Source organism: Nansenia antarctica (genome assembly GCF_963989245.1).
Source record: "Nansenia antarctica genome assembly, chromosome: 1".
NCBI classification, from domain to species: Eukaryota; Metazoa; Chordata; class Actinopteri; order Argentiniformes; family Microstomatidae; genus Nansenia; species Nansenia antarctica.
This window is the reverse complement of record NC_137674.1, coordinates 111241092-111264197: the sequence shown is the minus strand read 5'-3', so window position 1 is coordinate 111264197 and position 23106 is coordinate 111241092. Positions and strand designations below refer to the sequence as shown.

General features: G+C 46.4%; 4 protein-coding genes across 5 annotated transcripts in view; 3 read left to right on the top strand and 1 right to left on the bottom strand.

The window, feature by feature from the left end:
* Nucleotides 1–598: 598 nt before the first annotated feature.
* ing5a (inhibitor of growth family, member 5a) lies at nt 599–7504 on the top strand (the record flags this gene model as incomplete). Its single annotated transcript, XM_080549333.1, has 8 exons — nt 599–635; nt 1752–1823; nt 2184–2350; nt 3839–3950; nt 4474–4576; nt 6395–6530; nt 6619–6680; nt 6892–7504. 8 exons carry the CDS (start codon nt 599–601, stop codon nt 6929–6931), a joined length of 729 nt encoding a protein of 242 aa, XP_080405459.1. The 3' UTR covers nt 6932–7504.
* Nucleotides 7505–10246: 2742 nt separating this feature from the next.
* cep19 (centrosomal protein 19) lies at nt 10247–12752 on the bottom strand (the record flags this gene model as incomplete). Its single annotated transcript, XM_080550370.1, is given in 4 exon segments — nt 10247–10680; nt 12621–12666; nt 12668–12712; nt 12714–12752. Coding segments are annotated over 4 exon segments (564 nt in total).
* pigx (phosphatidylinositol glycan anchor biosynthesis, class X) lies at nt 12751–17842 on the top strand (the record flags this gene model as incomplete). The annotated part of the gene is given in 6 exon segments (XM_080530005.1): nt 12751–12803; nt 14860–14888; nt 14891–14994; nt 16040–16265; nt 16533–16633; nt 17070–17842. Coding segments are annotated over 6 exon segments (651 nt in total). The 3' UTR covers nt 17208–17842.
* Nucleotides 17843–18938: 1096 nt separating this feature from the next.
* The window catches only part of pak2b (p21 protein (Cdc42/Rac)-activated kinase 2b), a 13857-nt gene continuing 9689 nt past the window's right edge, over nt 18939–23106 (top strand). The window contains exons 1-2 of one of the 2 annotated variants that reach the window (XM_080547441.1): nt 18939–19145; nt 22629–22793. In XM_080547441.1, coding sequence (XP_080403567.1) covers nt 22655–22793 — 139 coding nt within the window. In that variant the 5' untranslated portion in view covers nt 18939–19145; nt 22629–22654. Of the gene's footprint in view, nt 19146–22327; nt 22794–23106 lie in introns of both variants that reach the window. The other variant, XM_080547440.1, reaches the window with a different exon arrangement.

Genomic DNA, 23106 nt, shown 5'->3' with positions numbered 1-23106 from the left:
ATGCTGGGAGTTGCAGTTTTTACTATGAATAATCATAATCATAATCATAATAATAACCTTTATTTGTATAGCACTTTTCCTGCCAACGTTGCAGCTCAAAGTGTTTTAACATATCCACACAGCATAAAAACAACAATATGACAATAGTAATCAATAAAACACACAATAGCAGTAATATAAACTACATAATAAAACAAGAATAAACCATACAATCCAAGGGGCATAGAACAAACATAAACAAAATAACGAATTACTATAAGATTTAAACAAGTAAATACATATACAGATATATACAATATAGACAAATATATAGATTCATCGTATCGTCTAATATTAATAAGCCAAACCCTAAAGTTATCCAATCAGATGGAGACATTCAAACCAGTGTCTTTCAAACCAATGAAAATGAATAACTTATGAATTAGTAATAGCATGACTACTGGAAAAAATAATATTAATAAGTCAAACCCTAAATTCATCCAATCAGATGGATACATTCAAAATCAGTTTCTTTCCAACCAATGAAAATTAAGACCTCATGAATTAGTAATTAGCCAGATTCACTGTGGCCAAGTCAACTGACAGTAAAACACACAAAATGGCGACGGCGATATACCTGGAGCACTACCTTGATAGTGAGTATTTAGTGAATTATTTAACTTTGCAAGCTGTCTTTTACAATTTAATTGAGGTTTTTAAAAAAATAAAACATATATATAAGCTACGTTTTAGCTACCAAGAGGGCTTATTGCCGCCTAAAGTTCGGCTGGGGGTCTCTCGACTCTGTCTGGGTCATAAAAGAAGGATAGCAGGCGTGCTAACGATGCTACCGTAGAGTTACAGTCAACAGATAGCAGGCGTGCTAACGATGCTACCGTAGAGTTACAGTCAACAGATAGCAGGCGTGCTAACGATGCCACCGTAGAGTTACAGTCAACAGATAGCATGGGTGCTAACGATGCTACCGTACAGTTACAGTCAACAGATAGCAGGCGTGCTAACGATGCTACCGTAGAGTTACAGTCAACAGATAGCAGGCGTGCTAACGATGCTACCGTACAGTTACAGTCAACAGATAGCAGGCGTGCTAACGATGCTACCGTAGAGTTACAGTCAACAGATAGCAGGCGTGCTAACGATGCCACCGTAGAGTTACAGTCAACAGATAGCAGGCGTGCTAACGATGCCACCGTAGAGTTACAGTCAACAGATAGCAGGCGTGCTAACGGTGCTAACTATGCTAACATAGCGAGTTGGCGGTAATTGATATTGTGTTATAACATTGTCATTTTGATATATATAATATATTAGTATATATTATATTGTTATATATATATATATAATACTATTTTCTATTTTCTACTATGTAGCTTCTATTTTCTAGTAGGAACTGGGCGGGATGTTTTTCTAATAAGTGGGTCATAAGTGCGGTTGAGAGACATTTATCACACTTATAGTTTCCTCTCTGACAACCTGTTGAAGTTGTCTTGACGTGGTTGTCATAATGTTGACTGTGCTGTTGGCTGTGCTTGATTGACTGATCTCCTCCTTACTTCCTGTCTTTCTCTCCTGTCTCTGTCCAATAAAAACAGATCATCATTATTATTATTATTGTTATTATTTTATTTTTGTAACATTTTAAATACATCATTTAAAGCTATTCAGAGGTGTGTTACAAGGTCTGCCATAACAACACATACCCTGAACACAAATGTACTACTTTTTTTCTTTTTACAAACCGTTTTCCTCAGGTATCGAGAATCTTCCCTGCGAACTCCAGAGGAACTTTACTCTGATGCGGGACTTGGACAACAGGACTGAAGGTACAACACAGGTTCCCTGTGGGCCTACACCGCTTATTGTGTTCGTTCTGCATTATTCCACCTTTTCCAGAACATTTTTTATTTAATTTTAATATTGTTTAAAATGTTTTTGTAAAGAGACAATGCATATTAATGAACACAAACAATTTGCATACACCAGATTTAGCCAGAAGGCTCATTTTCATCCATAATCCCTCGCCAGTTATAAAAAGACTTCCTAAAAAGATAAAATAACATCACACAGTAAAAGCATACATAGCAAGGGTAATACTGTACATGAAATAATAAGTCATCAAATACAAGACAGGTCATTATCATAAATAAAATACATTCTTGATGTCCTTCCTTCAACTCTCGTAGAGAAGAAAGGGGAGATAGACAAGCTGGCGGAGGAGTACATCGCCACCGTGAAGAACCTGGCGTCGCTGCAGAGGGTGGAGCACCTGCAGAAGATCCACAACGCCTACAGCAAGTGCAAAGAGTTCAGCGACGACAAGGTGCAGCTGGCCATGCAGACGTATGAGATGGTCAGTGTCACATGTCCTCTGTGTTCTTATGGTTACTGTTCTTTTCTTTTTAAATGTTTTTAGGGCATTTCTGCTCTATTGGGATAGAGACAGTAGAGACTGGCAGGAAGGATGAAAGAGAGAGAGAGAGGAGGGATGACAGGAAGAATGGGAGAGAGAGAGAGAGAGACATGCAGGATGGGTGAGAGAGAGAGAGGAGGGATGACATGCAGGATAGGTGAGAGAGAGAGAGAGGAGGGATGACATGCAGGATAGGTGAGAGAGAGAGAGAGAGAGAGAGAGAGAGGAGGGATGACAGGAAGGATGGGTGAGAGAGAGAGGAGGGATGACAGGAAGAATGGGTGAGAGAGAGAGAGGAGGGATCACATGCAGGATGGGTGAGAGAGAGAGAGGAGGGATGACATGCAGGATAGGTGAGAGAGAGAGAGGAGGGATGACATGCAGGATAGGTGAGAGAGAGAGAGAGAGAGGAGGGATGACAGGAAGGATGGGTGAGAGAGAGAGAGGAGGGATGACATGCAGGATAGGTGAGAGAGAGAGAGAGAGAGAGAGAGGAGGGATGACAGGAAGGATGGGTGAGAGAGAGAGAGAGAGAGAGAGAGAGAGAGAGAGAGAGAGGAGGGATCACATGCAGGATGGGTGAGAGAGAGAGAGAAAGGAGGGATGACATGCAGGATAGAGACAGTAGAGATTGACAGAAAGGATGGGTGAGAGAGAGGAGGATGGAGACAGTAGAGATTGACAGGAAGGATGGGTGAGAGAGAGAGAGAGGAGGGATGACATGCAGGATGGGTGAGAGAGAGAGGAGGGATGACAGGAAGGATGGGAGAGAGAGAGAGAGAGAGGAGGGATGACATGCAGGATGGGTGAGAGAGAGAGAGAGGAGGATAGAGACAGTAGAGAGTGACAGGAAGGATGGGTGAGAGAGAGAGAGAGAGAGAGGAGGGATGACAGGAAGGATGGGTGAGAGAGAGAGGAGGGATGACAGGAAGGATGGATGAGAGAGAGAGAGGAGGGATCACATGCAGGATAGAGACAGTAGAGATTGACAGGAAGGATGGGTGAAAGAGAGAGAGAGAGAGAGAGAGAGAGAGAGGAGGGATGACATGCAGGATGGGTGAGAGAGAGAGAGAGAGAGAGAGAGAGAGAGGAGGGATGACAGGAAGGATGGGTGAGAGAGAGAGAGAGAGGAGGGATGACAGGAAGGATGGGTGAGAGAGAGAGGAGGGATGACATGCAGGATAGAGACAGTAGAGATTGACAGGAAGGATGAGAGAGAGAGAGAGAGAGAGAGAGAGAGAGAGAGAGAGAGAGAGAGAGAGAGAGAGAGAGAGAGAGAGAGAGGAGGGATGACATGCAGGATAGGTCGACGGCCGGAATCTTATCAAAAAAATAAGCCTAGATTTTCCTTTAGCGACGTTGATGCCCCCCCTATGCCTATTAAACATCACTAATTGTCCATGGTGCTCCTTTTCCTCTGCGCCACAGGTGGACAAGCACATCCGCAGGCTGGACGCGGACCTGGCCCGCTTTGAGAACGAGCTGAAGGAGAAGCTGGAGGTCAGCGGATACGAGAGTCCAGAGGGGAAGAACCTGAAGAGTAAGACAACACACACACACTACCCTGGGTACACACACACACACACACACACACACACTACCCTGGGTACACACACACACACACACACACACACACTACCCTGGGTACACACACACACACACACACACACACACTACCCTGGGTACACACACACACACACACACACACACACACACTACCCTGGGTACACACACACACACTACCCTGGGTACACACACACACACACACACACACACACAAATACACACACACTCACACACACACACACACTACCCTGGGTCTCTGATCCCTCTTCACACACACACCATTACCTTACCTCAGGCCTTGAAGAGTAAGACATCACACACTACCCTCATTACCTTACACACACCACTCGCCAGACTTATCAAAATAAGCCTAGATTTTCCTTTAGCGACGTTGATGGAATACCCCCCCGAGAGCGCTGCGCTATCCCACCTTATATTGTTGTTGTTGTTGTTGTTGTTGTTGTTGTTGTTGCATCATCATTGTTTGTGTGTTGCAGAGCGGGAGGCGAGGGGGCTGAGAGAGAAGAGAGGGCCCAAGGGGAGGGGGGGCAAGAGAGCCTCAGACGAGGACTCCCCCAGGAAGAAGAAGCTGAAGAACAGGTACTGGGGCACCTGGGTACTGGGGCACCTGGGTAATAGGGTACTAGGGCACCTGGGTAACTCACTAAGGCGGCCATCTACATATCATCCCTCCTCTCTCTCTCTCACCCATCCTTCCTGTGATCCCTCCTCTCTCTCTCTCTCTCTCTCTCTCTCTCTCTCTCTCTCTCTCTCACCCTTCCTTCCTGTCAATCTCTACTGTCTCTAATCCCAATAAAAAGCAGAAATGCCCTAAAAACATATATACAAAAACAACAGGTGTGCAGTATAAAGTGCAGTTCCAGTTAGTTGTCATTCAGACACATTTGGCTGTTGGTTCAGTTCATGTATTGACAGTAGTCACTGCCTTTTGTCTACCTGTGTTTCACCCTCTCTGGCCGTTTGATGTGACCTCTGTTTGACCTCTGTTTGACCTCTGTCTGGCCCAGGGTTTCCGTTAGAAAAATTTGCCGCCGGACATCGTGTCCGGGAAGATTTCGATTTACCGGACAAACGTGAATTATTCCGGTCATCATATTAAAATATAATAAATAAATAAAAAATCAAAATCATATTTTTTTTTCTTCAAATCTAATATAGCTGTTTGTCGCGGTGATTACTGTTGTGTAGCGGCCTATATATGCCATTTAATGTCTATTTCTCATCCGATACGATTAGATGCAAGCTATATAATATATAATAATATAACATGATTCGCATGCGCGCTATGCCATTATGTCCAGCGCTGAACGGGCGCCTCACTGGGAACTGAACAGACAGTATCGATCAATGAACGGACTCCACATTACGTTAACTGAAGTTTGTTAAATTGTTTGGGATTAATGTGAGTTTTCTATTTTCTCTTTCCAGTTTTACCCTTTTTTTTTTTTTATCAATAAAACAACGTCATTTCTATAACCAGGGGGGTGTTCCATCGACGTCGCTGGAGGAAAGTCTGGGCTTGTTTTGACAAGTCTCGCGAGATCTATCAAGATATGCCTGGATCTTTTTAAGAGTCTCGCGGGACTTGGCGAAGTAGGCCTAGGTTTTCCTTTGGCGACGTTGATGGAACACCCCCCAGGTCTCGCTGGTTGGGAAGGCATTTCGTTTAGCTGCCTGTCAAATCATACTTAGGGGATAGCCCTGTAAGCTCATACGGGTCTGTATGTCGTCCTGAAGACCGGCTGTTAGATCATATCGCTGAAGTTTGTCTCCATCTTAGTGTAAATGTTGTCCGTTTCGTTTGTTATCCTTGTTATTGTGCGATAAAGTTAAGGCTTTCCGCTTCGGGCCACCATTTTCAGCTGGGCACCGGACACACACACACTCGTGCACGCGCGGCACTGCCCGAGAGAGAAGGACCCGCCCCCTTTGGTTAGCCTATAGGCTGGCTGGAGGGGGCGGGTCCTTCTCTCTCGGGCAGTGTTGGGTGTGTGTGGGTGTGTGTGTGTTTGGTGCTCAGCTGAGAATGGTGGCCCGAAGCCAATTTGAATACAAAATGTGAACTTTAGCGAATTGTATTCAAATTGTGCTTAGAGGGAATTATTTTCACCGGACATTTTGTCCGACGAGTTTTCAATTTGTCGGACTTCAACAAATTTTACCGGACAAAGACCGGTAATTGCCGGTTAACGGAAACCCTGGTCTGGCCTCTGTTTGACCTCTGTCTGGCCTCTGTTTGACCTCTATCTGGCCCAGTTTGACCTCTGTTTGGCCTCTGTCTGACCTCTGTCTGCCCCTGTTTGACCTCTGTCTGCCCCTGTTAGACCTCTGTTTGGCCTCTGTCTGGCCTCTGTCTGACCTCTGTCTGCCCCTGTTTGGCCTCTGTTTGACCCCTAGCCCAGAGATAAGTGACGCCCTCCTGCCCATGCAGTCGTCAGACGTGTTGGACATGCCGGTGGACCCCAACGAGCCGACGTACTGCCTCTGCCACCAGGTGTCCTACGGGGAGATGATCGGATGTGACAACCCTGACGTACGTTTCTCTCAATACGATCCTTACCATCTGTGTCACGTTCTGATGCTTTGGTCCTCATGATGTCCATTTTGTTTTTTCCCAACAGTGTCCTATTGAGTGGTTTCACTTCGCTTGCGTTGATCTCGCTACTAAACCGAAAGGGAAATGGTAAGTGAGTCTTTCACAGTGGTCATGTATGATAATGTACGATAGTCTTTTACAGTGGTAATGTACGATAGTCTTTTACAGTGGTTATGTATGATAATGAATGATAGTATTTTACAGTGGTTATGTATGATAATGTATAATAGTTAATGTTAGTATTATTCCCATAGGTTATTTATGTATTTCTTGCATTTTGTCTTCTCTCCTCTCTCAGGTTTTGTCCTCGATGCACCCAAGACAGGAAGAAAAAATGATATACTTACATCTATATATATATATATATATACACATCTATATTTCTTTAAGTTGAACAGATACTTTTCTAAGAATATGTATTTTGTCTATGTAGTGAAATAGTATAATATATGAAATGTCCCGACCCTTTCTGTTATGACTGCATACAAGTGGATGGTCAAAACTAAGCTTTTATTTAATGTATTGAGATGTGTTAATTTTACAGTATTTGGCAAACAAATCCACAAACTGCTGTTGAGAAAAAAAATCTAATTCTATTTTAAACGCCGTCGTCCTCCGTAAAGCAGCAGCTGCAGCGTTTGGATCTGAATCACATCCGTTACCTGATAGGGCTTTCACACCGGCAAAGAACCGCTCCGGTTCGCGAACCAAGTCTGGAACCGGCCGGCGCGTTCAGACCAAAACTCAATTGGTTCGGAGACTGAAAAGTTGGTTCGCAGCGGGAACCAGAAAATGGTGGTTCTCAAACATTTTTGTTTATCCCGCCCCTTCATCACCCACCGTTGATGACGCGGATGGTTCCGGTTACACTGGTATGAACGCGGGCTCGTTCGCCAGACAGCACCAAGGTTCGGAGGTTCCCGAACGCGAACCGGCACGGTTGTTTGCCAGTGTGAAAGCCCTATGTTAGAAACCTCTGAACGTTGGTGCTGTCTGGCGAACGAGCCCGCGTTCATACCAGTGTATCGTTCATACCAGTGTATCTGTTCATACCAGTGTATCGTTCATACCAGTGTATCGTTCATACCAGTGTATCGTTCGCCAGACAGCGCCAATGTTCGGAGGTTTCCGAACGCGAACCGGCACGGTTGTTTGCCGGTGTGAAAGCCCTACGTGTGAGTTAGCTACCTCCTGGGCCAGGCTAACGATGCTATCTACTGTGTGAAACGTGTTGTGAAAAAGCTTAAACCAAACAGACACAGATAAGTTCCACTCCGTCCTCTCCTGGACTACAAGCTATCTGGTTAAAGGTGCACTTATATATATTTTTTATCGATTGCCAAAAGCACCTGGCCACTGTTGGATGTATCATGGTGATAATAATTAATCTGTTTGTTAAAGATGGGGTACGATGATTGCTTTCTCTGCACTGCTGCCCACTGAATGAGGGTGAGGGTTAGACCCCGGGTGGATGATCGCACACTTTTAATAAATGAGCTTTAACTTTTTTTAAACTAATGCAATGGCCATCAAGAAACATATAGCTAACTGTCTATCTATCAACTAATAATTAACTCATTTTAAAAAGGATACTTTTAATGTAAAGTGTTACCAACATTTCATTTCCAAAGACCAAACTCACTTTTAAAACGGCTTCTTTGGGATTTCCTTTACGAATAAATCTGATCAATCATGTACACACAACATAACGCTGTTAACCGGGAAACAGGGGAGGTCAAGGAGCCAAAGTATTTGCATTTTGTACATTTCAGTATTTCATATCAATAAACATTTATAATGATTCATTAACGATTTCTGTGCGTCCACCATTTTGTTTTTCCTCAACGTTACGTTCAGCTGAGGTGGAACTGTTTGTTCAGTGGTCACCGTGCCCTGCTGACAAGCTGGGGGGGTATTCCATCAACGTCAATAAAGAACATTCCAGGCTTATTTTTTTATAACACATATGGGCCGGTTTCACAGACAAGGCTTAAGCCTAGTCCTGGACTAAATCACACTTTCAATGTAAAATCTCCATTGAAGATGCTTTTTAGTCCAGGATTAGGCTTAAGCCTTGTCTGTGAAACTGGCCCTAATTCTCGTGAGACTTATCATAATAAGCCTGGATTTTCCTTTAGCTCCAAAGTTGATGGAATACCCCCCTGGAACCTACAGGCAGGGACAGACTGGGACAACAAAACGACCCTGGACTGTCAGCTCACTGGCCCACCAGAAACCCTCCCGGTGCTCCAGATGGCCAGTCCATGTGGGGTAGTGGTGGCGGGTAGTGAGTTGGACTGGTGATCGGAAGGTTGTGAGTTCAAATCACACCTGGGGAACACCACCACTAGTGTGCTCTTGAGTAAGACCTGGGAACACCACCACTAGTGTGCTCTTGAGTAAGACCTGGGAACACCACCACTAGTGTGCCCTTGAGTAAGACCTGGGAACACCACCACTAGTGTGTCCTTGAGTAAGACCTGAGAACACCACCACTAGTGTGCCCTTGAGTAAGACCTGGGGAACACCACCACTAGTGTGTCCTTGAGTAAGACCTGGGAACACCACCACTAGTGTGTCCTTGAGTAAGACCTGGGAACACCACCACTAGTGTGTCCTTGAGTAAGACCTGGGAACACCACCACTAGTGTGTCCTTGAGTAAGACCTGGGAACACCACCACTAGTGTGTCCTTGAGTAAGACCTGGGAACACCACCACTAGTGTGTCCTTGAGTAAGACCTGGGAACAGCCCCACTAGTGTGTCCTTGAGTAAGACCTGGGAACACCACCACTAGTGTATCCTTGAGTAAGACCTGGGAACACCCCCACTAGTGTGTCCTTGAGTAAGACCTGGGAACACCCCCACTAGTGTGTCCTTGAGTAAGACCTGGGAACACCACCACTAGTGTGTCCTTGAGTAAGACCTGGGAACACCACCACTAGTGTGTCCTTGAGTAAGACCTGGGAACACCACCACTAGTGAATGAATGAATGAATGAATGAATGGTCTTTATTGTCATTAATACAGTACAGGTACCATACAACGAAATTTAGGAGGGGGGGCTCCCCTGGTGCTTGGAAAAAAGACTAAAAACAAGAGGGCCATGGGTAAAATAAAAAAGGAAAAAGAGCTGGTTTACATAAATAAAGGCTATGTACACTATCCACTATACTATACTATACAATAAAACACTGTGCTGTACTCTATACTATGCTATAAATATCCTAACTTTTTCCTATATCTGAACCTTATGTACACAAGGGTTGTCATATTGCACATAGTATTGTTGCATGCACATTCATTAAAGTGTCGCAGTTAGCAGGTTTGAAATGTTCACAGTTGTATTTATTAGTGTGTCCTTGAGTAAGACCCTCAGTTAGGCCCTCAGTTACTCCAGGGGGGAATGTCCGTCCCTGTAATCTGTAATTGTAAATCGCTTGGATCAAAACCGTCGACGTCATAAAGGGACCAACCAAGTAATCTGATTGGACAAGAGGCATTCCATGAGTACTGATCAACATTCCAGAGCCCAAATCCTAATCCAGTCCGCTTGCTGCCTGTAGTCCGACCCAACACCTCCGCCGCCATCCTGTCCACCAATCAGGTGAACCCGACCCAACGACCAACGCCATCACCAATCCTGTCCACCAATCAGAAGCCGTCGTCCGACTCCTCGTCCCAGCTGCAGACCCCGCGGGCCCCCCCGCTCCCCCCCGTGAACTCCACCTCCAGGTCGTACACGAAGTCCGGGTCGTCCTTCCTGCGCCGGTTCCTCTCGAACAGCTGGTCCATCTGGGCCTTCCTGCGGCCCAGCTCCTCGTCCCCCAGCTTGTTCAGGTCCTCCTCCTCGTCCCCTGGGGGGGGGTCTGGGTGGTCCAGGTTGTCCAGGTGGTCCTGGGGGTCAGGGTGGTCGTCTGGGCCCAGGGGGGGGAGGCGCAGGGAGGCCAGGCTCTGGTCCAGGGTGCGGCCCTGCAGGTGGTCTCGCAGCACCAGGTGTAGCCTCTCCAGCTGGCCCGGGGACACGCCCTCCAGGTACGCCTGGTGTCCGACGCTGTGCTTCAGCCTCTCTGCTGCTTTGCAGCAGTCTGGGAGAGGAGAGGAGGGGAGGGAGGAGAGGAGAGGAGAGGAGAGGAGAGGAGGGGAGAGGGGAGGAGGGGAGAGGGGAGGAGGGAGGGGAGGGGAGGGAGGGGAGGAGGGGAGAGGAGGGGAGAGGAGAGGGAAGGGGAGAGGAGGGGAGGGGAGAGGAGAGGAGAGGAGGGGAGGGGAGGGAGGAGAGGAGAGGAGGGGAGAGGGGAGGAGGGGAGAGAGGGGAGGAGAGGAGAGGAGAGGAGGGGGAGGGGGAGGGAGGAGAGGAGAGGAGGGGAGAGGGGAGGAGGGGAGAGGGGAGGAGAGGAGAGGAAGAGAGGGGAGGAGAGGAGAGGAGGGGGGGAGGAGGGGGGAGAGGGGAGGAGGAGAGGGAGGGGAGGAGAGGAGGGGGGGGGGGAGAGGGGGGGAGGGAAGGGGGGGAGGGGAGAGGGGGAGAGGAGAGGGAAGGGGAGAGGAGAGGAGGGAAGGGGGGGGAGGGGGAGGAGGGAGAGGGAAGGGGAGAGGAGGGGAGGAGGGGGGAGAGGGGGGAGAGGAGAGGAGAGGAGAGGGGAGGGGAGGGAGGAGGGGAGGGGAGGGGAGGGAAGGAGGGGGGGGGGAGGGAGGGGGAGGAGAGGGAGGGGGAGGGAGAGAGGAGGGGAGGAGGGGGGGGGAGGGAGGGGAGGGAGGGGAGGGGGGGGGGAGGAGGGGAGGAGAGGAGAGGAGAGGAGAGGGGGGGAGGAGAGAAGAGGGGAGGAGAGGGGAGGAGAGGGGAAGGGGAGAGGAGAGGGGGGGGGAGGAGAGGGGAAGGGGAGAGGGGAGGGGGGGAGGGGAGAGGAGAGGGAAGGGAGAGGAGAGGGGGGGGGAGGTGAGGGGAGAGGAGAGGGGGGGGGAGGAGAGGGAAGGGGAGAGGGAGGAGAGGGGGGAGGGGAGAGGAGAGGGAGGGGAGGGGGGAGGAGAGGGAGGGGGGGGAGAGGAGAGGAGGGGGGAGGGGAGAGGAGAGGAGAGGAGGGAAGGGGGGGAGGGGAGAGGAGAGGAGAGGGGGAGAGGAGAGGTGGGGAGAGGAGAGGAGAGGAGGGGGGAGGGGGAGAGGAGAGGAGAGGAGGGAAGGGGGGAGGGGAGAGAGAGGAGAGGGTTGAGAGGAGAGGAGGACGAGGGAGAGGGGGGGATGGGGAGGAGAGGGAAGGGGAGAGGAGAGGAGAGGAGGGGGGAGGGGAGGGGGGGGGGAGGGGGGAGGGGAGGGGAGGGGAGAGTGGGAGGGGAAGGGGAGAGGAGAGGGGGAAGGGGAAGAGGAGAGGGGGGGGGAGGGGGAAGAGGAGAGGGGGTGGTGAGACATTGGTTGAACAAACAAAAAACAAAAACAATGTTTTATTTGCCAATCGATCATCATGACACAACACATGCATGACCCCCCATCCATTGCACAGCTTTTTTTAATACTTTGTTAAGTTTTTTTGCACTTGGCCTTTGTGTTATGATTATGCGTCACTGGTCACTGCAACATTGTCATTTCGACCCCAGGGGTCAATAAAGCACCTATCTATACTACCAGTATCCCATCAACCTAAAGGAAAATCGAGTCTCGCGAGAATTCGGTCTTATTTCAGGACATCTCACGAGACTTGAGAAAAACAAACCTGGATAACAACAACAAATCTTTTAGCGACGTTGATGAAATACCAAAAAATTATGGATTTCCTTCTTCTTAATTAGATAATAAAAATGAAATATGGAACAATGTAATAGATCTAAAATGTCCCATGGTACAAGGCTCCTATCCTAACTAACCCTAACCTCCATTGGGGTTGTGTGTGTGTGTGTGTGTGTGTGTGGTGTGTGTGTGTGTGTGTGTGTGTGTGTGGTGTGTGTGTGTGTGTGTGTGTGTGTGTGTGTGTGCGTGTGCGTGTGCGTGTGCGTGTGCGTGTGCGTGTGTGTGTGTGTGTGTGTGTGTCCTTAAACGTACCTGAGCCTTTAGAGAAGTTGCGTACAGGTATGATTCTCTTACGCATTGCGTGAGTTTTCCTTCATCTCGTAGATCAGGACGATGGCAGGGGGGGCTGAACTGCACCCCGCAACGCTTAGCAACGAAAGGCATGTCCATGTTGTCTGAATGGTCTCTAGGCAACCTGGCCAGATACAAACTGATGTAATAATATATAGCTGTAGTTCGCAGGGCGGTTATTTAGATATCATAATTAGGTAGCTATGAGTCTATTATACGATCTTTACGGTTTTGGGATTATCTAGAAATTACATGTTTACTAGGCTTTGTTCTTCAATCTATTCTGCTGTCCTAAAAAATACCGGGTGCGTTCGTAAATCTGCTCTGAGAACGCCGGGTTGCACACTGCGTTCGACGTCATAAAGGGACCAAGTAATCTGATTGGACAAGAGCCATTCCATGAGTACTGATCAACATTCCAGAGCGAATTTACCGCCTAGATGCTATTTATCCAGCCCAACCGCCCAAATGCTTTTTTTGGGTCCAGTGTGATAAAAAAAAAAATAGCCCATTCCGCTGGGAACGCGCCCCAATCTGGCAACCCTGGTATCACTCCCCGCGTCTGCGCATGTCTGAATCCTGGGCTGCCCTATCAAACTGCCTGCTCGGATTTTGTAGGTAGTTGTCTGGTAATAAATGTAGCGTGGCATTTTTTGCATTATAAATGTTATTTTCACATGAAATGGTTTTTGCTTTCATATTAGCCGTCACGATAGCACTTTTTAACATTCAAATCGATTGCGATTTTGGTATGGCCTTATCATGGACAGCTTATTAAATATTCAGTTGTAGTTCAGCTTGATAGTTCACCAGAACGGCAGCTGACAGTATAATAATAATAAAAAATATAATAATATAATAATAACATATTCATGTTGTTTTGTACTTTTAGGTGCATGTGTTTTTTCCATAGGTCTTTATGGATCGAGGGGAGCAGGGTAAATGACATTGTTTGACTGATTGTCTCACGTATGGATAATGAACAGTGATGGGCGAACACGCCTCCATTCAACCACTTCCTTGATTCAACCTTAGACTTTTATATATGTATACATGTAATATTATACTTTGTACATGTAAACATGACTAGAATTAATTAATTAATACACCTCAGTGTCTTTCACTCTTTGTTCAGAGGAGAACAGTTGCGGGTTGCGCAGGGAATGGCTGGAGTCTGTCTCAGTTAGGATGGACATCAGCAGACTTTCACAGGTAAACCACCACATGTCAAACTGACAGTTTCTATACGTCCCACTTCTCCACACTTAGACCTCAACTAACTAATTGTTCATACTTCTGGAGAAAAGTGGAGGAAGGGGTTGTCACACCAGACTACCCACAAAGGTGGGGGCACAGGGTCAGCCCTTTTTCAGCACCCCTGGAGCAGGTAGGGGGTTCAGTGCCTTGCTCAAGGGCACAACGGCAGTGGTGGTAGGATACCTTTAGATTCAAACCCTCCAGTCACCACCAGCTCACACCTGTCTGTCTGTCTCCCTCCTGGGGATCGAACCAGCGACCTTTCCGGTTGCTGACTGGCCTCTCTAACACCACAAGTGTGTTTCCTTTACGCCCGGTTTTCAAACACTTGTGGAAAAGTGGAGTGATGAATGAATGAATGGTCTTTATTGTCATTGATATAGTACAGGTACCAAACAACGAAATTTGGGAGGGGGGGGCTCCCCTGGTGCTAGGAAAGAAGAGAAAAAACAAAACAAAAAACAAGAAGGGAAAGGAGCTGGTTTACATAAATAAAGGCTATGTACACTATCCACTATACTATACTATACAAATAAAACACTGTGCTGTACTCTATGCTATGCTATACCTATTCTAACATTTCCTATTTCTCTGCAACCTTATGTACCCGAGGGTTGTCAACTTGTCATATTGCACATAGTGTTATTGCACATTCATTTAAAGTGTCGCAGTTTGCAGGCTTGAAATGTACACATGGGATTTGGTGATCTACTGGCACCTTACTAGGGGTGGGCATCGACGATCGATAATTGATCGATAATTGATCGATAAGGATCTTGGTCGATCACAAAATAAAACATTTGGTCGATCACAAATTTTTTTTTTTTTTTTTTTTTTTTTTGTGATCGACCAAATGTTTTATTTTGTGATCGACCAAGATCCTTATCGATCAATTATCGATCGTCGATGCCCACCCCTAACCCCTTCATTTATCCGTGTTTAGAGAGCTGGTGACCACGGTCGAGTTCCCTGCTGGTTCCCTGCTGGACTCCAGGCGCTGCTGGTTCACAGGCTGCCTGGTGGCGTCTACCTGGACCCCTACCAACTGGCCTCTCTGGAAGAGGACTCTGGTTTACAGGTAAGAGTTGAGTTTACTTACAGTAGCCTAAGCAACAACAAAGTTGTGAGTTTTTAAAGAGTGATTACCCATAGAATGATGGACACCCAATGGACGTTGTTGCCATAATGTCGTAAACTACATAAACTAAAACTACACAATTTGTGTTGATTGTTGTTGTTAACTGTTGTGGGTGCAAGGAGCAAGATTCCAAAGCATTTTACTCAGTTTACCGCTGTATGTGATGTAGGACATGACCAAGAACATTTGATTAGATATGATATGTTAAATAACACTTTTTACATTTTATTATTATATATATATATATATATGAACTGGTCACCACCTGTTCAGCCTGATGCGCTCTGGAGTGAGGTACAGGAGCATAAAGGCTAGAACAAACAGGCTGTCAGTTTCTATCCATGGGCCATCAGAACACTGAACAATAGACATAAGACATAAGACATGTTCATAAATGTTTATCTTCAGGGGAAAAAGTGCAATAGAAATGTGCAATAACTCTATTCTAAGTGCCTATTTATATATTTTTACAGTATTATTATAGTATTATAACCACTGACCTCATGTCTTTTAGCTTGATTTATAGTTGTTTTTATTTTCTTAAGATTGTAGTCTTTATTTGCACTTGACACCACGGACCTCATTGTCTCTTAGCTTGTTTTATAGCATTTTCGCTTTTTAATTGTCTAGTGTGTAATATTTGTGATATGTTATACGTGTATATGTTTGTGAATATGCTTTCTGTTTTCTGTTTTTGCACCTTCAGAAGAACCACTACAATTTCATTGTATAGGCAACTGTACAACGACAATAAAGTCTATTCTATTCTATATGTTACGGTACATGTGGGAATACGGTACATGTGGGAAAACTAGGGTTAGGTGCTAGGGTGACTTGGTACATGCTGGCATGTCTAACCCTAATCCTAACCCTACCACCTAACCCTAGCACTCTAGCACCTAACCCTAACCCTAGTTTTCCCACATGTACCGTATTCCCACATGTACCGTAACATATACCGTATATATAAATCTACCTCTGTCAGGTGCTACTGGAGTCAGCCATTGACCTGGAGGCTCCTGCTCATAGGTCTGAGGGGTTCACTGCTCTGGTGTACCTGTCTGTGGTGTACCTGTCTGTGGATGCTGCCCCCAGGATCATGACAGCAACCATCCCTGTCCATGCCCGCTATCAGCAGCCGTCGGCAACAGGGAAGAGGTTTGAAACTGTCAACATCGCACTTCCAAAGCTACTCCTCAGGACTTACTCATGTGAGTAGAGAGGGAGAGGGGGGGAGGGGAGAGGGAGAGGGAAAGGGAGAGGGGGGAGGGGAGAGGGAGAGAGAGAGGGGGGAGGGAGAGAGAGAGAGAGAGAGAGAGAGGGAGGGAGAGAGAGAGAAGAGAGGGGGGGGGGGGGGAGAGAGAGAGAGATACTTTATTGATCCCCCCCCCAAAAAAAAGAAGAAGAGAAAAACCAAACTAGATGCCATTCTTGTGAAGTTAATATTTGTATGTTTTATTGTTTTAAATTTGTTTTAGGTACTCAACTCCCTTCCCTTGCTCCCACCAATATTGTGGAAGCACCGTGCACCGTTCGTAACGCTAGCCTCTGCCAATGGCTTGAGATCCAGCATTTCCCGGTATGTTTATCATTTAGTCATTCACGTTCTACCTAATTGAACTGTCACTTATTGTAATATGCGGTTCTCTGTGACAAATATACACATATACACGGTAACTACAGTTGATTTGAAAGCTATTGTTTGTTTGTTTATTTATTTGTTTTTGCTCCTCTCCCCTCCCCCTCCCCCTCCCCTCCCCTCTCCCTCCCTCTCCCTCTCCCCCTCCCTCTCCCCTCCCTCTCCCTCTCCCTCCCTCTCCTCCCTCTCCCTCTCCCCCTCCCCCTCCCCCTCCCCCTCCCCCTCCCCCTCCCCTCTCCCTCCCCCTCCCCCTCTCCTCCCCCTCCCCCTCCCCCTCTCCCTCCCCCTCCCCCTCCCCCCTCTCCCTCTCCCCCTCCCCCTCCCCCTCCCCCCCTCTCCCTCTCCCCCTCCCCCTCCCCCCCTCTCCCTCCCCTAGGAGCAGGGCTGTCTGAGTATTGAGGTGCCCCTGGGTGACAGGTCGTTGGTGGTGCCTGTGTGTGCTGGGACCCTGCTGGTCACTCTGCTGTGCTGCGTCGCTCTGACCAGAACCATCTGGAAGCACGGCGTTCTATAGACCAACAACCTGTTTTTGATTGATTGATTATACTTTAATGTCCCCGAGGGGAAACTTGTCTTGGGCATGGTACTTTCATGCTTCAAGTGCAACAGAGACGATACATACAACATACAGTAGGCAAAGTAAACAACAGGACAGCAGCAAACATTGAGTGACATTGGCAGCAGTTTCCACCTGGACATGGCATCATTTGGTATAAATATATATTGCACATAACCCTTCAAGTGGTGTTTTCGAATATTGCACATGGCCCTTCAAGTGGTGTCTAAGATAAAGTGCAGGTGCTGGTGATCATGTCCTAATCATCGTTTCTGCTTGAGCGAATTGATTCGTTTAATGGAGAATGGGACAAATGATAATTTTAAGAGTTTATAGTTACATCTTGGCATGCGAAGCCTTCTACCTAGGGGGAGAACTTTGTATTCTGTGGAGAGCGGATGTTGGGGGTCTGCGATGATCTTATTAGCCTTGTCCAGGACAGCTTTTTCATATAGTTTATTTAGGATCACATAGTCTCTTTCACCTACAATTTTCATGGCTGTTTTGTGAATACTGACTAGTCTGTTTTTTTGTTTGTTGTTTCCTCAGTTTGGCCTGAAATGTGTAACGCATATGTTACGGTACATGTGGGAATACGGTACATGTGGGAAAACTAGGGTTAGGGTTAGGTGCTAGGGTGCTACGGTTAAGGTTAGGGGTAGGGTTAGACATGCCAGCATGTACCAAGTCACCCTAGCACCTGACCTAACCCTAACCCTAGTTTTCCCACATGTACCGTATTCCCACATGTACCGTAACACATATACTAACAGAATAGTACTTGCGAGAGCTTGTCAGATGCGATAGCATGTTGTGTTAAACTCAGAAAGCAGAATTTATCAATGTGGAAGATGTAACCTGGGGTTTCTCTGTATCTGTGGCTTGGACTGCCTCCTCTCAAATTACCTACCAGCTGAGCTCAATTGTGTAGAGAGAACTTTGTATTTATCAAATACATTTTTATACATTATTTAGCTACACTTTGTACATACAAGTTGGTGGAACAATAAATGAATGAATGAATGGTCTTTATTGTCATTAATACAGTACAGGTACCATACAACGAAATTTAGGAGGGGGGGCTCCCCTGGTGCTTGGAAAAAAACTAAAAAACAAGAGAGCCAAGTGTAAAACAAAAAAGAGAAAAGAGCTGGTTGTGTTTACTCCTTGTAAAATGAGTTTACTAATGTAAAAAAAAGAGAACTGAGAAAGGGGAGGATAGAAAGCTGTCAAAGATGACGTGAACTACATTACCCACAATGCTGTTCGAGCGCTAAGAACTTGGTTGGTTCTTGCGGGATGGACTACACACACACACACACACACGGGGTTTCACATGATTATTATCCACACAGTGAAATTAGTGTGTTGTGTTTGAATTTCACAGTGGAAAGGATCACACACGAACGGCAACTTTCCTGTTAGTTTCAGACCATCTTCTATATTATAATATTAAACTATAACACAGTTGGTATGGCCCGGGGCTGGGTCCATAGTTCCGTCCCCTTCGCCATATTATTACACATAGGCTGCGTTCGTAAATTCGCTCTGGAACTCTGAGCAGCACTCACGGAATGCCTCTTGTCCAATCAAATCACTCGGTCCCTTTATGACGTCGAACGCAGTGTGCGCTCCGGCGCTCTCGGAGCGGATGTACGAACGCAGCCCTCATCCCTGAGCCGAAGAAGAACTAAAGAAAAAGTTACATTGTTGCACTGTTGAAAAACCTACATTTGTGTTTCGCGTGCAGCCTATTTGGGAACTGCACAATATAGTGTATATATAATAGTGTTGCGGGTGTTATTCTAGGTGTTTTCAACGCGTCGAGGATATTGTTGCTGGAATCAGTCAAGTTCTTCCCAGTTGTGTGACTGTGGAGGAGTAGAGCTACTTCTGGTGAGTTGAGTTGGTGTGTGTCCCATCAGAACGTCTCATTAGCTGGTCAGAATACAACAATAACCACCCAATATAACAATATCCCGGGGTTGACCGGACCTAGGTACCTTGCAGACTGTAACCTGTGTGTCCCAGGAGGATCCTGGCTTGCAGACTTCCATGGTGATCAGAACAGTTAGACAGTTAGATAACCTCCTCTACAGTCCATGGGCCAGACCCAACATCTCACATACCGGTGCCACTCCAGGTGGCAAAACGTGCTTATAATTACAGATACACTACACTACAGATACATCTGTAGATTATATTTTTGGTATGATAACAATCCCTGAGTTATCAGTTCATGAAGTTACCCCCCCTCCCTAGACTCTGGTGCCTGTCCTGGTTTAGACTCTAGTAAGTAAAGACATTTAGTGGTTGTTTTTTAGCTTTCATTCAAGACCAGTTCGGGAATCTTTCAAATATAGAAGATGTCTCTGGCGGTCTTCAAACTGTCAGTGGCACAGATTTCTCCACAATTTCCGCCTAAACTCTCTTAAGTTATTTTAGCCCTGTGGCATCTAGGAACAGCAGAGAGACAAAACAGAACAACTGGAATACTCACATGACTCAACGGATTCAGAAAATATATCATATCTAATATACCCATATAATACTATTTTACTACTCAGCAGGCTTCTTGCTGCCAGCCGGCCAATAAGAGGACTTGAGGGTGGCAGAGTGGATGTTTTTAAAAGAAAGCGTAACATTTTTACCCCTGGCTTTTATCTAGTAGTGTCTTTGTCAACTTGCACTTTGTGACTTTTACCTCTATTTCTCTATCTCCTAATTTTAGTATTTCGTTTTTATTCCTGTTTTTATTCCTATGTCTATTTGTCTTATTATCGCCTACTTCTTGTTTTATTGTATTGAGGTTTATTTAGGCTACTAACTATTACGTGTTTTTATGTTCAGCACTTGGAGTTGTAGCTATTCAATGCATGACTTGTGTTGTATAACTAAAGTTTGATTGATTGATTGGTTGATTGATAACTTGTGGGAAATGTGACTGTGTGTTGTGGCTGATTCATATCAGCGGTTCTCGGAAATCAGATGAAATCAACGCGTCAGCAAATGCTTATTTATAGCTCACTTTCTTTCTTGACAGGCACGCTTTTTGATCCGTTCAATAGCTACCAGCTTCCTACTGTGTTCACTGTGTTCACATGCACGTTTACGGAGCCCAGTAAAAGCCTATTGTCCCCCTCCCCCATTGATCCAGTGTCTTGGGGCTGCCCTCTCCTCCAACACTACTATTGAGAAGCACTCCACCACTGTGTCTCCACCATTTCCCCTGAAGTACACACTTGTCCACTTCCCCTACATAGATTTAAAATCATAGGATTGGTGAACCAATGATCCTAGGCTTTCAAACCTGCGAAGTAGAAGAGGAGTGGACAGGTGGGATGAATGGATAGTCTTATTACAGGAAAGGAGGACAGGAGGAGTGACTATGGGGACAATGCCACTCTAGTACTCTAGGACCGCTGCTGTTAACCTGTTAAGATGATTGCCCTATTTGACCAATTTCCGACCCAAACCAAAACTACTTCTAACATTAGGAATATGATGATCAGAGGCAAAAAGCAGGATGCCATTTGATGGTTAACACCTTGAGGTGCTGTGTGGATATTCTCAGAGTATATTTAAGAATAATACACTACACATGACAAGGAGATTAAGTTTTTTTTGTTTTTTCAGAATTTGGGCCTAAGTCATGTAGTAGTTATGGGCCTGTGTGACTTAAGAGGTGTGTTGCTGCACTCCAGGCAATCCGGAGACCACGATAAGGTTTATGGACATAACAGAGCTCATCCCTGCAATCCACACCTTTGTACCACACTGCCCGTTGTGCTCTTGAGCAAAGCACATAACCCCTAACTGCTCCAGGGGCATAGTGGCGGCTGACTCTGTGTCAAGGGCTCTGAGCTCTGTTCTCCCTGGGGGGTGGAAGAAGATGCTTGTATTGATCACTGGAGTGTTTAAATATACTTGTATTGACTTTAGCCACCACCACAACAACAACAAAACCAATAACCCTATTAGGCTACTTTCCACTGTCTCATCTATCCATTGTTTCTTTGGTTAGCAGTGGGAGGAGAACTTCCTGCCTAGGTGTTGGTGCCGTGGTCTTCTGCTTTTTAAAATATTGTAATTCAAAACGCACATGTTTTCAACCACACAACAAGTGAAATGGCTTCTTCTGCAATGCATACACTGTCTGTCCTATGAATCGTTGTGCTTAAATGTTCTGTTGGTATGCTTGTGTACTATGTTCTGAACCAGGGTCTGTGCAGTGCTTTGATCTGATGTATGTTCTGCCGTTCCTTTTCTTAGGCTGCGTTCGTAAATTCGCTCTGGAATCTGATCAGCACTCATTGAATGCCTCTTGTCCAATGAAATTACATACCTGGCCCATTTATGACATTGAACTCAGTGTGCGCTCCGGCGCTCTCTAAGAGCGAATTGTACGACCGCACCCTGTATCAAACTTTGTTGCAATGTGTTTGTACAGCCTATGAATGAACCTTCAGCGACACAAGACACTCTCATACTCTCACACTCTCATACTCTCACTCTCATACTCTCACTCCAGCTACGTAGGTTAAGGTTACAGGTAGTGATGATGATCACCGACCACGTCTCTCTCTAAGAAATTATCCTGTTTAGTTTTTAGTGAAGTAGGCTTCACACTTCAAATCCAAACTGTACGTGTCCACAGCCCTACATCACACACAGGCATGATTGATTCATATACCCTGAGTCACAGTATGCGTTGTGGTCTTGCTCCTCGATCAGCAACAGTCTCAACAATAATCAACAAATCATCAACAATATAATATAGTCACAATAAAACAGTGGCAGTAGTAGTGCATAAGGGTGTAGTGATAGCAGCAGTGTAGCAGCAGTGATAACTGTGATGATGACAATAGTACTACAATGTCATGTGCACGTAGTAGCAGCATTACTGGACTCTAGGTCCGCCGATCAGGGAGGTGTAGTATTGTGCTCTATGTTTGTGCACTGTGTTTGTGATTGTGTGTGTGTGTGTGTGTGTTTGTGATTGTGTGTGTGTGTGTGTGCGTTGTGTGTGTGTGTGTTGTGCTCTGATCTGTGTTGTCCTGTCTCTTCTTGTCTTTCAGACATCGCACAGTGCACATATACCTGTCTCCCTGCTCCTATACCTGTCTCCCTGCACATATACCTGTCTCTCTGCGCCAATACCTGTCTCCCTGCACCTACCGCAATTCTGTCTCGCACTCGCTAGTGCTCTCTCTCCCTCCGTCTGTCTGTCTGTCTCTTTCTCTCATCCTTGTTCTCTCTATCCCCCCGCTGTCCCTGTCATCGCCCCCCTCCCTCCCTCCCTCTCCCCTCCCCTCTCCCCCCCCCTCCCCCTCCCTCCCTCCCTCCCTCTCATCATGTGTGACAACGGCGATCCGGAAGACAAGCCCCCCGCCCCCCCGGTGAGGATGAGCAGCACCATCTTCAGCACAGGCTCCGGCAAGGACCCGCTGTCAGCCAATCACAGCTCCAAGCCCCTGCCCTCGGTCCCGGAGGAGAGGAAACCCCGGAACAAGATCATCTCCATCTTCTCTGGAGCGGAGAAAGGCGAGAAGAGCTCATACATATAACTCCTATGTTAGAGACTCTGCACTGGCTTCCTGTTAAGTTCAGAATAGATTTCAAGATCCTTCTGCTTCTTGATAAAGCTCTCACTGGCACAGCACCAGAATATCTGAAAGACATTTTGCTAGCATATAATCAGCCCATAGAGCTCTCAGGTCTTCTGACGCAGCGTGTATGTATATATGTTTATGTACAAAAGAAGAGATTTGGTGAGGCTGCATTCTCATTTTATGCACCCAAATTGTGGAATGCACTGCCAGTTTACATTAGGGATGCAACCTCAGCAAATACTAAA